Source organism: Chelonoidis abingdonii, chromosome 4, assembly GCF_003597395.2.
Source record: "Chelonoidis abingdonii isolate Lonesome George chromosome 4, CheloAbing_2.0, whole genome shotgun sequence".
Classification (NCBI taxonomy): Eukaryota; Metazoa; Chordata; order Testudines; family Testudinidae; genus Chelonoidis; species Chelonoidis abingdonii.
In genome coordinates this window covers 22,884,669-22,900,899 of record NC_133772.1, presented here as the reverse complement: position 1 = coordinate 22,900,899, position 16,231 = coordinate 22,884,669, and the positions used below count along the sequence as shown (strand labels likewise).

Sequence of the window (16,231 nt, the reverse complement as noted above, 5' to 3'; positions counted from 1 at the left end):
GCACGCCTATGTCAGTTAACTCAAGATGCAGGGACGCAGGAGATATTTCTCCAGCTTGGATGCGGAGTGACATCCTGCTGGGGCGTCCCTTCCTTGCCTCTTAGGATGAACATGGGGGCCAAACCCCAGCTAAGTAAGCTCAAGCAGGCCTCCTTCATCTTAGAACTGGTCTTTACAGTTGAATGGAGTTTCCTAACCACGCGGAATGTCCTCCGCTGTCACACTGATCTGGGGCTTAGGGCCAGATGGGGAGAATATTAAAAAAAATCAACAGCTGGCACAAGTGAGAGAGGGAACGCGGCTATTTACAGGGCCTGATTCTCGACTCCCTTACACCAGATTTATGGAGAGGAGAGGACAACTGGACCAACAGACTGGGTCAAATTCCCTCTCATTTACACTGGACTCTGGATCTGTCCTAGGTGGAGCTGAGCAAAGAACTGCTTTTTTGGTTTGGTGGCTGAACTGAAAAATACAAAAATTGTTTGCTTCACTCGACCGAAAATAGTTTTCTCCCCCTGTTTTTTTTTTTTTTGGAGGGGGGGTTACCCTTGGTTTGTTTAAAACAAGGCTAGCTAAATTTCTAAATGAAACTTCATTTCAAAATGAAAGAGTTGAAACATTTCATTTAGAAAATGTCAACACAAAACATTTTGACTTGTTCATTGTTTTCCCCCCCAGACAAAAGTATTTGCTCAATTTGATCCAAATACATGAATAGTTTCACTTGAACCAAAGCTGGATTTTTTCCAGCAAATAAACTGTTCGCCTGCAATATTCTGGCTGGCTCCAGCACTAGGATCACAGAGCAGTCTGGATCTCTATCTAAAATAAACAGTGGTTATATACATATCTGAGCACAGTGTCACCAGCTGTTTCCCCTCCTATGCCAGTTTCCTGGTCATAGCAAAGAAAGGACCAAAATATGTTCATGAATTACAGTAGACGCGGATTGTGCAAAGGAGATATACAATGTAATGAATGTAAAGAACATTCAGGGAGCCCTCCCTGGAACCAGACCCAATAATATGAAGTGGGAGAAAAGGAGCAAGGAGGGGACACAGAGAGAGAATGTGCTGGTTATAATTACCCTGGTTCTCCTTTATCATGTGCTGTTTCTTGGTTGAGAATTCCACTGGTTCGTACAGTCATCCAAGATGACTGCTCATGTGCGCACACACATACTCACATTGAATCAGACAGAGTGTACAAGTCACCCAAGAATTTGTCTGAATCAGTTTTTTCCTCTAAAATGTACCTAAATTGATCACTTAATTAACTTCAAGTGTGGGCTTGGTGCCTCACCTGCAGTGTTCTCGACCTAATATCTATCCATCCGTCCATTCAATCCAGGGTGATCATAACATATAATAAGAGAATCCAAGCACCAAAGGTAGCTCTAAGTAATGGCATTCTGCACTCTGATTCACCTTGGCTAGAAACTGCGGGCTGCCCCATGGGATCTTGTGGGGAGAGGAATGAGCAGCAGGGTAAAATTGATTAAGGATGATTTGTTCACCATCTGGACTAAGGGGAACCAACTCTGGAGCAGGAGGAGAACATGTGATTATGTAGTTTATGCACCCAAGACCCCTTTCTCTAATAGGCTGCAGGTTTAAAACAAATATAAGGAAGTTCTTCACACAACGCAGAGTCAACTTGTGGAACTCCTTGCCTGATGAGGTTGTGAAGGCTAGGACTATAACAGGGTTTAAAAGAGAACTGGATAAATTCATGGTGGTTAAGTCCATAAATGGCTATTAGCCAGGATGGGTAAGGAATGGTGTCCCTAAACTCTGTTTGTCAGAGGGTGGAGATGGATGGCAGGAGAGAGATCACTTGATCATTACCTGTTAAGTACACTCCCTCTGGGGCACCTGGCATTGGCCACTGTTGGTAGACAGGATAATGGGCTGGATGGACCTTTGGTCTGACCCAGTACAGCTGTTCTTATGTTCTCCACTTAGCAAGAATCATGTTATTTTTCCTCTTTCCATTACGTTAGTATCACTTGGGTGAAGCCAGATGTTCCAGCACTTCCTATGGGGAACAGGCTTATTTGAGGATTAACAAAGGGGAATAAATCACTACTTTCCACACACACCTACCATAGATCCCAAGTCCATAATATGCCCAGAAATTGCCCCTGAAAATGGGAAACGAGGCAGAAAATCATGGATCATTCCGCACTGCAAGTTTTGCAAAGCTCCATACGAAAGCACAACCAGAGTCCCCACACAGCAATCTCACTGTGAGACTTTCTGCTTTTCCTACAGCAGCTCTGCACAGCCCTGCCCTTCCCTGAGCTGTACAGATTCACTCAGTGAATTCAGAATTTCCTACAGTCCCTACCAGCAGAGCAGAAGATCTACTGCAATGCTGCCTAAACATGTAGCTCTGGAAAGCTGAGGTCCTCCTAGTCTCATTGACTCAATGGAAGTCCCTCGCATCCTGCTAGGGCCCTGAGTTTGAGTCTGAAATTCTCATCACCCCTATAAAACAAACTTAGAAATCCAAGCTTAGTCCCTAGGGGCCATTGATCCATACAAAAATACAATGAGGAAGGAGACTGAGGGGCAAAGGCAGAGTTGCAAAGGTAGAGGAGCTCTCAGAGTCAGAACTTCCCTGACCAGCCCAGGAGTCAATCCCTTTCCTTCACAAGCAGTAAAATCCACCCACATCTAAATTAACAAGCGTGTCTAGAGCACCATTCCTCAGCCCAGGATTGCAAAGCACTTTGGGATCATTAATTAAGTCACATAACACCCACAGGGGGTAAGTAAATATGTATCATTATCCCCATTTTACAGATGGGGAAACTGAGTCATGGTGAGTCACATAACAATATTCATTATTATTATGTTTAACAACATTTAGCCCTGTTATTGTGCTTTTCATGCACAGACCACAAAGCACTTTACTAAAAGGGGAAGAGTCATTATCATGATCCTCACTGAGCAGATGGGGAAACTGGGGCACAGAGAGGCAAGGCGACTTGTTCAGGGTTGCACAGCAGGTCAGTGCCAGCACCAGGAATTGAACCCAGATCTCCTGATTTGCTTTTCAGCTACAAGACACCACCTACACACACACTCCAATGGCTGGATGTTTCTGAATTCTGCACCTCAGAATGCAATCTCTTTATTACCCAGCTCTTATTTATTTTTTTTTACTCACTACCAGTTTGTTTATTTCTAGAGAAGCAGACAGCAAAAAGGAAATGATGCCGTATAAACATGTCGAGACCGAGTCTCTCCCAGGCCTCAAGGGAAAGCTGTGGCAATGAAATATGACTGGGTCCCACCCTAGGTGACGGGTGGAGAACACCCTTGATCTTGCTTGTGAAATGCAGTGGTTGCTGCATGTTAACACAGCACAGCAAGGAGAACATTTGCAAAAGCAGCAAAAATATATTGCTCCTCCAGAGACGCTCATCCCCTCCCATCCACTTCTGGAAGCTGCTTCTCTGTCACAGGCAGAGAGGCAACTTTCATCTAGTTCTGTGATGGTTCAACTTGCATTGGCCAGGGAAGCAATTGTTAAACTCATGGCTATTCTGAAGGATGCAAAACCTTGGATCTGGACTCATGGATCCAGGTGCCCGGGCTTGTGGCTGTATGAAACAAACAAAATTCCTTTTTCTTTAAGAAATATGCCCCAAGCATCCTTTTTTCTCCACAGATGTTTCAGTAGCAACAAATAACAACCTTGATCCTGAAATCCTAACTCGGGCAAAACTCCTGATGAAGTCAGGGGGAAATTTTGCCTGCAGAGAGAATGCAGGATTGGGGATAACAAAGTCATATTCCATGGTCTGCTAAGGCCTATTCTGCACTGCAACTGGTGGAGAACTCAATCTGAGCAGGAGGACTTTGCTGGAAGAAAGCTGGTAGCTGGAGCTCTGCCACCTCCTGCACCAGCTGCTCCCACGAATGTAATGAGTTTGACAGTCTCAGTACAATTCCTACTGGAGAAGTGTCACAAAAAGGCACTTACTCATTAGTGTAATAACAAGCACTAATTTATCTCCTGTTAGTATCATCATCAGACAGACCAAAGAGTTAATGGGTCATGGACAAAACCCTGGCTGAGATCGTTTAGTTGGGGATTGGTCCTGCTTTGAGCAGGTGGTGGGACTAGATGACCTCCTGAGGTCTTTTCCAACCCTAATATTATATGATTCTATAGACATCGACTTACGGCCTGTTTCATAGGATGGCCAGCTGTCTGTCTCATTTGCAGAGACAGAGCACTCTGCTGTCTTGTATGTATCCATTCATGGATAAGCAGAGCACTCCAGCCTCTAGGACTGCCAATCCAGCACCTTGCATTCCCCAAAACATTAATGTAAAAGAAAAAACTAGGGGGGAGGGCAACATTGGCAGGGAAAGGCAATCGTGGGCGTATAAGGGTCTTTTGCTCTGCTAGTTATAATATGGGGCTTTTGCTCCAAGCATTCCTTCCCCTTTCAGAACCCTCTGGGTCAGACGCTGGTACATTGCCTCTTCAATACAACAGCTGCACCATGGCTGAGTTTCTTGTTGTCAATAGGTCTGTGGTCACCAAGCTTGGGAAGTGGTGGCAACCTCTAGGTTCAGGACTGACATGCAAGCTGCCTGAGGTGCGTACAGTACCTGCAAGGGCCTCTCGCAGGCTCCCAGTGCGTGACTCAGACCTCACTGCGTGGTATGGCTCCATGCAGCCATCAGTGAAATGAGATCACACAATTCACCACGTCTATAGTGTGATGATGGAACATACAGAAGGGCCCACATTCACCTAAACATGGGTCGTCTCTCTGTTAAACCAATCCGATATACAGCTGTTGTACCATGGGTCATCAGCAGGGATAGAACCCAGGACTTTCATCATCAAAAACCTCTACCAAGGGAACACCAAAGGAGAGCACCTATAGGGCCAAGTTCTGATGCCCTCACACGGGTTGAATACTACCATATTCCATGAGCGGTCCAACCAATTTCAGTGGGGCCAAGTGCAGAGCAAGGTACTACACAGCAGGAGTGAGGATATCAAAATCTGGTCTTTATTAATAAATAATGTGCAGGCTTTTATCTATGTGTGCCAGCCATTAGCAGGGGACATGATCACACACGCTTATCGAGAGTGCATCATGTAATAAAATGAAATACAAGGGTAAACCCAGGAGCAACAATGCAGATTCTCCAGGTAAAGAAAACTGCAGAGGAAAGAGAATAAACCAGTAACACGCAAACCACAGGCCTAGATAACCTCTCTTATCACCAAAAAGACACGGGTTAAAATCAGTGATTCAAGGTCATCTACCAACAAGAACAATATTTAGAGTGCAAATTCTTTTGGGCAAGGACCATATCTTATGGTAGAGGATAGAGAAGGATTTCCTTTAGTACTTTTCATACTCTGGGGAGAGACAATCAAGGCTTGCAAGGATTATAATGGATCGCTGTCCCAACTGTCAGGACTCAGTGCAAAACCGTAAGTGATGCCATGTTCTTATCACTGCCCTGCTAGCTCAAAAACCTTTTAAGACTTCACAGAAACGACAATTCCAATCAAGACATGAAAGGTGTTAAGGAAATTGCCCCTCAAAAACAAAATTAGATCTTATTATTGCCACCTTTTCCATTTCTTAAAGTAGAGGAAATGCAAATGGGAGACACACCTGCATAACAGAGCCTAGACATTTTGAGTTTCAAGCAAACTTGCAGACAGAGCTCAAAGTTAGCTGAAAACAGGTGGTGGGGTGGTGGTGTTTGCATTCCTTTAATACCTCTAGGGGGCAAGCAGAACGGAAAAAGAAGTTCCCCTGTCTGCATGTAGTGTGCAATCTCACGGGCCCAAGCAGATTTAGGCCTGGGATTACATTTTCAAATCACCAATGTAACCAAAGACTCAGCACCGTTTTCAAAAGTGACCAAGGAACTTAGGATCCTCACCGAAAGGCTATAAGACTCGGCCACTTTGGGAAACCGCACCCCTGGTCTGCAACTGGAGAAGAGACCTTCAGGGAATGGCCAGGTCAATAGTGAAGTAGTGCTCAGCTGCAATGCTAGGGGGCACTGCGCTATTGCTGGTGCCATCTTTGGGAAATGTAACACGGAGGCCCTGATCATTCCCAGTCAGCTCATCCGCCTTTTTCCAAGAGGACTCTGTGACCCTGAACCCTAAGTCCTAACTCTAACTAGTTCTGAGTTTGGGGATAGGTTTACGTTCGGATCCGACCCGTGAGTTCATTATTAGTCGCCACTCAGGTCAGATACACACTCATGGTGACCACAGCTATTGTCATTCAGCTGGTGCTGGCTAGGGGAATATGGAGGATCATTCAACATAGCAAATCACAGAGGATATGAACTGGCATCCAAATTGTAACCAGCCTTTGGCTTTTACTAGCCAACAAAGACACAGCATTTACAGCAAACGTGCAGGAACTAGAGAAGGAGCAAGAACAAAGCTAAATAAGGGAAGATCTAAATCCCCAAACTGCCAGCTGCACCCCCAGGGTGTTTTTACACAATGGCCAAATCACAGAAAAGTATCACCGGGCTTTGTAGAGTGCTGAAAATACCACATAGATGATTCTGGATTCAGTGCCGTCAGCTTTGCTAAATAGAGGGCTCTGAAATGCAGCGTTTCCTCTTCAGTCAGAGCAATTAGGCGGGGCAACAGCTTAAGTGAGACCTTCCTACCTATCCCCCACACACCTGTCGCCGAATCTTTCCCTTATTTGCAGAGATGAGCCAGAAGCAAAATACTAGATCCAGTGTCAGAAACAAGTTTTCTTGAACCTACCCCTGTAATTGCCCCACACCATCCACCCACCAGCAGAGGGGAGTTCTGATCCAGATTGTGGAATGTTGAGACCCAGGCTTGTTGCACTGCCCAAACAAATTTGCTACCTCCATTCTTAGGGAACAAGGTAACTTCCTCCCTCATCTGCCTAGAACATCTGGAGGCTGTTGATGTCCATCTTACTCTTGTCTCTATGGTACCATTGGCTCTCCATATTGACCAGCAGTCCATTCCTATGGACTCTCATGCTGAGAGTTGCTCTCTGAACACCCCAATAGCAAGGCACAGAGGAAAGAACACCTTACCGGATACCCCCAGTTGCTGTTTCCTGTCTGGGCTTTGGCATAATAGCTGCCCCGGGCAGTCCCATAGTTGACGCCATCAGCCAAACCATCATAAATGGAACCTGCAAGCAGAAGAACAACATTAGGAATGGAAAGCTAAGCTCCTATGTGGTTTGCATGTGGGACATGGAGTTCTTTGTTCTCTGATGGGTCAAGGTCTTCCCCACTGGCCACCAGAGAAGGACAATGGACATATAAATCAGGGGCAGAGAAGTCCTCTCTCAATGGACATGGCTGCATAAGGCTAGAAGCCCCTTCTGAATAGTAATACAGAAAGGAATAAAGGGCAGGGGAGGGGTGATCCAACCTTCCAGTCACCTCTCAGGACCAGATTCTTCCACCCTTTCTTGTGCTGGGTAGTGCCTTGCTCTGAGAGCAGTCCCATGAATTTCAGCTAGTCACTGTGAATCAAGGAGACCCACTCTGGCCCTTAGCTAATGGTGGTGGAAATGGAGTTTAGAGGTTCAGTTCTGTCCTTATCCAAATCTCCTAGATCAAGAAGAAACCCTGCAGGTTTTCTAATCAGCCACTGGATAACCCAGCCTAGAAGCATGAACTTCTCAACAGCATATAACTGACCAGCCCTGCTGTGTAAAACCTCTTTCCATCTATCTCCCACTGGCAAACTCTAGTAAGGGAATCCTTGCTTCATTTCTCCAATTTCCCTTTCCTTCCAAAAGCCTTTTATATGAGGTCACATTGATCATTAAGAACAAAGATTAGAAGAAGTATTAACTATCCTCCAAGCTGGAACTCCATTGCACCATGTGACAACACAATACAGTGTGAGTTAATAAGACCTACATTTTTGAAAGTGCCCACTAATTTTGGGTGCCCAAAATGAGACATCCAAGGCCTGATTTAAGGAAATGTAAAGACTCACTGGCTCCAAATGATGGAATTCCATGGGAATGCTAGGTGCTCAACACCTCTGAAAATCAAGTCCAAAGCATCTCAATGTGAGCACCCAAATTAGCGGGCACTTTTGAAAATGTAGCCCCTTTTATCTCTTAGAAGAGATGGTCCCAAACTGGAATTTCCCTTCAACCGGAAATTCTGGAAAAAAATTTGTTCCATTTCAGAACAAAAAAGCAGAATTTCAAAATTTCACGTGGAAGGGAAATCTGAAAACACTTCATTTTGAAAATTACAAAAGAAATTTGAGCCTGGAAGCCCAAGCTCTGTGGTCCCTGGCCCAGTTGTGGCGCCAGAGCTTCTAGGCTCTCTGCCAGTCTGGCTCATGGGGAACCAGAAGCCAAGAAACCCTGGGAGCCTTGGCTGAAGTGCTCCCAGCTCTGGGTCAGGGAGCCTGGAAGCCTTAGTGTCCACAGCCCCAGGCCAGTCTGCATGGCTGGCTGTCCCAGAGTTGCAGACTCTGGAAGACCTTGGCTCAGCATCCCTGAGCTGGTAGGAAACCTGGCGGATTTCTGATGGAAACCTGTCTACAGTTCATCTAAAGTTCACTGAACTCCATACGTTTCCATGAAACACTTTTTGTTTCAGAAACAGGCATTTGTTGATAAAGCCTTGTTTCATCAGAAAATGCATCATCAGCTCCCTTTCTCCCTCTTACATCTCTAACTGTTTGGTGTGCCAACTTGGAGACACCCTGCAGTCATTCACACAGAGCTGTTCCCCCTCAAAGTGCCTTACAGCCACTAATGCCCAGACCCTCAAAGGCATTTAGGCTCCTAACTCATTAATAACGCCCACACTGGGTAATGAAAGATCACGGTGCAGATGAGCGCTCCAGCCCAACCCGCCTCTGAAGGCTGGCACATTCTAGTCACCACTCCCAGCCACAGCAATAGCATGGATGATGACCATGTGATCATCCTAGGCTGGAACAATGTACCAGAGGGGGAGAAACACTTATCCAGAAAAGGTAGGAGAAATTACCCATAATGGGCATCAGCAGGGAAATCTTCCCCCGACTCCTCTGTGCCAATGTCTAGACTGAAGATTCCATTGTCCATTAAACTCAAGAGGTTCAGAGAGTAATTTCTCTAGAACTAATTCTTAATTTGGTCCCGGGCTTGCCAGAGCTGAGCCCCGGCACCTCTAGCCTTGGTAGTTCATAGCCCCAGCACCTCTGAGCTTGGCAGTTCATAGCCCCAGCACCTCTGAGCTTGACAGGTCAGAGCCCTGGCACCTCTGAGTTTGGCAGTTCATACCCCTGACACCTCTGGGCTTGCTGCATCAGTTATGAAAGTGAAAACAATTGCTTGATCCCTGGCACCTCTTTCATTACAAATTAAGCGCTGTCCAGAACCCTATTAACTTCTCTATAACCCAACTCATTTAATTCTTATTCACGTCCAAAGGACTTTCCTATAAGGGCTGTATTGGCAAAGAGAATGGCAAGACGTGTGGATGGATGGATGGCACACTGGCATTGCTCCATTTGAGTACTTCCCCACTCTATGCATTCCCCTGGCACAATTCCCCGGGTTGATTTCAATAGGGCAGGTTGGTGCATAGCTGCTGGGGTGGGGAACGAGTAGGGTGGGACACAAAACTATGAGTTTAACCCATGTGATTCTCCCCGGCGATATGTGTTTTCTAACAAAGCCGGCACTAGGGGCAGATCCCTTGGCCCCAGTTGTCTGGGAATAATTTCTTAGCTAACACTCTCCTGATCTGTGCTCATGTCAAATAACACCCAGAGTGGAGCTTCTATGCCTTCTCCCCTTGCACTCTTTCCATGCAGTTCAACAGCTTCCCTTTTTGTAAAAGGACCACTCACTGCAGCAAAAATCAGCCGACTCACAGAGCTGCAGGCTGGGAACTTGCTACTTTATTCAACTTCATCACGAGGGTCAGGAGAAAACTACATTAACTAAAAGTAAGAGAGGGCTGGAGCCTGGCTCCATCCCATAATGATCTGTGTAACCCAGCTAACCATATCACAACTACTTCACTCCACACTCCTGAGTACAGGAAGGGTTTGGTGCTCAGGGCAGGTCATGGGCTTACCTGACCCTGATTTGGGGACAATTTCCCCCTCCCCTCCTTTTTCATAAGGACCTTCTCAATTTGCCCTGAGCTGCAGCAAGACCATTTCTTTCCCTAGCTGAGCATCACCCTGAGTCATTCATGATTGATGCTCATCAACAGACAGTGCTAAATGCTTATTGAATCAGGTCACCAGCCAGCAGAGTTGCAAGGTCACTGCCTGCCAGGCTGACAGATATTGTCTCATTGTTTCTTTGTACTCCCCTGTCTGTCTGTAATACTTAGTATGTAAGCTGTTTGGGGCATGGAGTGTCTTTTTGTTTGGGGTTTGTACAATACCTACACAGTGGGATCCTGTCTAAACTCCTAGGTACCCTGATAACACAATACAAATAATAAATAAGCCCCTCTGATGCACATCTTTGCTTTCATTGTGTAGCTTCATTACTATGGGCTGGAGTATCAAGGAATTTTGCATCACAAACAGTTCACCCCCTACCCCCCCTCCAGCCCATGAGATTTAATGACTGGCTTTATTACTGAGAATTTCTGTGGCATGTACAGCACCAAAGGTGCTACGCTCTTTAAAGCCTGGAGTGTGAAATCTGTCATGGAATTGTGGCCCTCAGCTGCTAGAACTGGACAGTAAATTCAGCCTCCATGCAAGAGAGCATCATTTCCAGGGGGGATCAATGTAAAACATCAGCCTCTTATTGTCCTGTCCTACTTAAGCAGTTGATGCTTCGGTTTATCGTGGGCGGGGGCTTTGATACCGGCAATCAGCGGATAGGAGAGAAGGACAATGTGGGTCTCCCATAATCTGCCTTTCCAAGTGGAGGTGCCTGTTGTGCATCCCAGATCTCGAGGCTCTGGAAGTGAAAGCCAAAGTCTCCTGGAAAATGGCATGGCAAGGGGTGGAAAAGGGAGAGTACCAAGGAAAATCCCCAAAGGAGGAGCATTTCTGGAAATCTTCATTACTACTGGGAAATCCACTGGTCCTGCTCACTGGGGAAGAGCCTACACTTGCCAACAGAAGTATTATGACCTAATGGTTCAGTGTGTGCTGTATACCGTTTATTTTAGTCCGGCAGCTAATTAGATCTTTACAATGCATTTGGACTGAGCCGGAGTCCATGTAAGCCAGAGGGTTCCTTGTGGTAGGGAGAGACATGCCATGAAGGACCACACCCTCTGCAGGTGTAAATCAGCATAACTGCACCAGGGTACTGGAACCATTTGTATAGTAGAGGGGGTAAGAGCCATTGAACCAACTGTAAACCTGCATAGGATGAAAACCATTTCAAGCCAGGGGATGCGGCAGCCCCTTACTTCCAGCACCTGTGAGCTGCACTGAAGTCAACAGCAGCTATGTTGATTGACACCAACTGAGAGCTGGGCCACAGCATTCTAGTTTGCAGCTGCACACACTACAGGTGATGTTGAACAGATAGTATGGTGCTGGTAGGAGCAGGCTCGGGGCTGTATGGACCTCTCTCACTCCTTAGTATGTCTTTCGGGTCTGCCCCTGCAAACTCTGGGTCTTGCTGACAGGCTCTTCAGTGGGGCTGCCCATGTGACTCAGGGCTAATTGCAGTAAGTGAGTTGCAGGAATGACCTTAGTCAATGGAAGTTAATCAGATTTCTTGCAGGCAAACTTACATTAAGCAGCGCTAAAAGGACTGATGGGGAGATAGGGGAGGAGATAGGCTATGTCAATGGAGCAGTTTTTCCATTTTCTTTGCAGATTCAGAAGGGTTTCCCCCCCTCCCCAAATCTTATCCATGAAGTAAAAATAATCTATTTAAAAAATTCAAAATGACACCACAGCAATAAACCACAGCCACGCACTGAACAACTGTCAACCCAGGAACCCATGCCATAGCGAGGGAATGGGTGTATATTAATCTCTTTAATTAACAGAGAGCAGCACAACATGAACCAACGGCTGGAAGTTGAAGCCAGACAAATTCAAATTAGAAATAAGGAGGGTGACTAACCATTGGAACAAACTAGCAATGGGTAGTGGTGCATTCTCCAGCTCTTGAAGTCTTCAGCTCAAGACTGGATACCTCTCTAGAAGACATGTTTTAGCCAAACATAAGTTACTGTGCTCAATGAAAGGCTAATGGGATGAAATTTTATGGCCCACGTTATGGCTTTAAAAAAAAAAAAATATCAACGGATCTTGATTCTAACTGCTCTGGAGTATGCAAAGTCCTCTATCCAGCCACAACAGAGATCGGCCACGGGCAGCAACAGAGTACGCTTCCTACACTCACTACCGCAGCAGTAGGAGCTGTAGGGACCCGTCCCAGGATGAGAGAGTTCATTTTCCATGGCCCACTTATTCACTGGCCTTTCTGCACAAGCTGGTCACAGAGTCGCTGTTGACGAAGACACCTGCTCGCTCAGAATCAGCCTGATTTGGGGTGGAATTTTCAAAAAGCACCTCATTTTAGGATCCCAAGCCCCACTGACTTTCTACGAGCTCCTGGGTCACGTAGGATCTTTTGAAAAATCCCACACTAATCCAATTCCTTTCAAGTTACTTTGCTTTGAGATTCCACCCCTGCCCCACTCTCTAGGGAACTTTGGGATATCTGCTCTGGGTTCTGGGACCTTGTGCAATTTATATCTCATGTGACAAACACAGCACAATGTTGGGTGCCATAAAACGAAATGCTATTTAGTCCCTGAACACACACGGAAGAATCAAAAAGCAGAAAACGTCCCACAGTCGATGTTTCCTAAATATCTTGGCCAAGAATGTCCAAGGTGATTACCAACAATAAGCCAAATTTTCAATAGCAGCTGGATGTGAAGTATGGATTTAGGAGCCAAGGGACCTGGTTTTCTAAAACACTGAGTGCTCTGCAGTTCCCATTGAGATCCATGGGAGGGTTGGGTGCTCAGCACTTTGGAAAATCAGGATGTTGTTTATTGGATCAAATCCTCAAGGGTGATTCTGGTCACCATATAAATATCTGCCCAGTTTCTCCACACATTTTTTGAATGGCACCCCCTCCTGCCCATCTGCCGTACACTGAATCTCCAGCAGTGCTGTAGCAAGGTGTGGGGCAGAACTGGCACTGACGCCTGCAAAGATTTCTGCCTACAGTTGAGGTGTTAGTGGTGAACAGCGACCATAGCATCACTAACTGGCAAAGTTGTCTCAGTCCTTGCCTCTTCGTCCGGCAGCTACTCTCAGCCTGGTTTATTTCTTATTCCACCAGGTCCTGAGACCACAAAGCCTTAATCAATAAAAGTGAGAGGAGCTAGGAACAGATTTACACATGACCACATCTTCCAGTTACCTCTGTGATTAGTGCCTTCAGCTGGCACAGACAAACTTGCTTCTGCCCTCTTCAATACCAACACCTTGGCTCCCACAATCACAGCAGCCACAGATTCATACTATGCCAGGATGGCAGTGTATGGGGTATTGCATACACACTCTCCTCCACAGAGCTACTACATCCCCCGTGCCGTGGGTTCGGAATGGAAAGGAAAGAGTTTGATGGGGCTTAGGAAGCCAGCTGGAACTGTATAAACATCTTGACCCCTACCCCAAACTCCACAATGCAGCCCCACTTCTCCTCGGAAGCCAGCCCTACATTTGAAGTCAAGTGCCACTGTAACCAAGAACCTTTGGAAGAGGCACGAGGATATTTGACCCCTCTCACATTTGAGTCCACCTAGACCTGGGATCGGCAACTATGGCACGTGTGCCAAAGGCGACAGGCAAGCAGATTTTCAGTGGCACTCTCAGTGCCCGGGTCCTGGCCACTGGTCTGGGGAGCTCTGCATTTTAATTTATGGTAATTTTAAATGAAGCTTCTTAAACATTTTTAAAACCTTGTTTACTTTATATACAACAATAGTTTAGTTATATATTATAGACTTATAGAAAGAGACCTTCTAAAAACATTAAAATTTATTACTCACACACGAAACCTTAAACTAGAGTGAATAAATGAAGACTCGACACACCACTTCTGAAAGGTTGCCGACCTTGACCTAGAAATATCAGCCTTGAGATTCTCACAACCTTGCAAAGCCAGTCCAGGTCTTCAAGGATTGAGCAGAGACCTTTGCATGTCTCATTCAGCATCAGTATCACTCATCCTTCCTGCTAACACCTCACTATCCTTCCATCACAGCTGGACATCTTCTCCCTAGGAGGAGATGTCCCAGCTTTGCTGCTCTTTCGGCAGGAGTGAAATCCAGATCGCAAGGCCACTGGAAATCACAAGCACAACCGAGACCGGAATAACTCGGTGCAGCGGATGGTGAGAGAGGCTCAAGCTGATCACTGAGGTAGGTGACTCAGTCACAGAACCCTTCCCAACACATGGACCAGGGACAGGGGCAAGGTTGGCTCTGAGGTTTTTTCGGTTTTTGTTTTTTCTCCCTCTGCAGGAAAATTTCTACAGTTCCCCCAAAGGAAGAACAACGAAGCAAACTCTAAAAGAAAGGACAGTCCAGGGCTCTTCAGTTCTTTGCCCATCTCTGCCACAGACGTGCTGTGTAACCACGGCTGAGTCACTTTGCTTCTTGTATCTCACTAACTCTGTCTGTAAATTGTGAGCAATGCTGCTCACCTGCTTTTCAGTCAGGTTCAGAAAAGCACTTGGGCTCAGGCGCAAAGTTGCAATAATGAGCTGGGGGAGAGATGATCTTCACCTTTCAAATGTGATGGGGATTCCTAGTCCTCCATCTCCTTAGGTGCTAACCAATCAACAGAGCAGCGATTGCTAGAGCAAGCCAGCCATAGACCCAGAATGTAGCCTGTGATTTACAAGGTGCTGGCTCTCCACCACTCTAAACTCCTTAGCACGCCTGAGCTGCCCTGTATAAAGACAGCACATGTCTGGCTGGCTACACTGAGCCTAGCAGAGAGGTTACAGGAAACATGTGTTGGGCTGCTCACGGTCAGCGTTCCTAAGCCTAGACTAGAGGAGGAGGAAGCCACCCAAAGGGCACAAAGCTGTGAGCCCAGATACAGAGCAGGTCATAAGACATTTGGCAAATAATCCAATTGGCAGGGAAATACGCAGAGGAAAACAGATCACTGTCTGGGAAGCGAAACACTATTTAGAGTCAGGGAACAAAGAGTTAATAATGCTTTGCACCTTCCATCTGATGCTGTCAAGGCACATCGTGAAGATACACTAACTATGCCTCACAGCAAGCCATGAGAAGGGGATGATGGCCACTTTACATATGGGGAAATGGCAGCACAGAGTGGGTAAAGTCACTGGCTCCCAATCACACAGCAACAGAGATAGGGACTGAACCCAGAGGTCCTGACGCCGAGTCCTGTGCTAGCCCTTCCAGATTTCCTGCCATTTCTTCTGGACAGAGAAATCCCAGCAGGCAACTCCAAAGAAACAGACCAGCTTGTCAGTTATTGACAAAACCCAGAACCAAAATAGCCTAGATTACAAAGACCCCAAATACAAACCCACTGCGGGTTCTGAAGCAGCCCAGGGAGGGGGAATGTGAATCCCTTGCTACTCGGCGCGCAGCAGCTGGGGTTTTACCTCGGTTGGAGCGCCCAAGGCTCGATGACTGAGAGGACTTTTGCTTCTGCCGTTTCACTGTCATCATCACCTGCTCCTGGACCCTCTGTTTTCCCGTGCCTCTAGTTTTCAGCTTGTGATCCGAGGGCAAGGCCAATGTAGAGCTGGCCTGGTCTTGGAAACACTCATAAGCCAGGGCTGTTTTCAGAGGAGAGTGAAGCATGGCTGCAGATAGAGCGAGTGGACTGGAACTTCACCTGACTGCACTTGAGAAAACACAACGGTAACAATTCTTGAGCTGGGGTTAAACCTCAAGAATCCCTCCTTGCCATATGTCCCTCTGCTGCTGGCTTCTCCGTGCTCCTTCCCCTGGCTCTCTGGCTGGGGTGTGAGCTGGCACGCCCTCCGTCAGACGGGATATACAGCTCCCTGCCTGCACACACCCACTCAGAGCACAGCACGCTCAGCTCAGGTGCTGCAGGGCAGGCAGGTTTGCTGCTGACTTTGATGCGATTGCGCTTTTTAAGCTCATTACATAAATGCATCAGGCAGTAGAGAAGCGAGAGCAGGCAGATGGAGTGGGAGAGGAATAGACTTGGGAAACTTCATCCTTGGAGT

The 16,231-nt window shown here is 46.5% G+C and overlaps 1 protein-coding gene across 1 annotated transcript in view; it reads right to left on the bottom strand.

Annotated features, from left to right (window-relative positions):
- The window catches only part of PKP1 (plakophilin 1), a 53,459-nt gene extending 37,484 nt beyond the window's left edge, over positions 1-15,975 (bottom strand). The window contains exons 1-2 of the mRNA XM_032791899.2: positions 15,635-15,975; positions 7,098-7,198 (exon numbers count right to left, since the gene is read on the bottom strand). Of these exons, the coding sequence (XP_032647790.1) occupies positions 7,098-7,198; positions 15,635-15,836 (303 nt within the window). The 5' untranslated portion in view covers positions 15,837-15,975. The remainder of the gene's footprint in view (positions 1-7,097; positions 7,199-15,634) is intronic.
- Between the last annotated feature and the right edge of the window lie 256 nt (positions 15,976-16,231).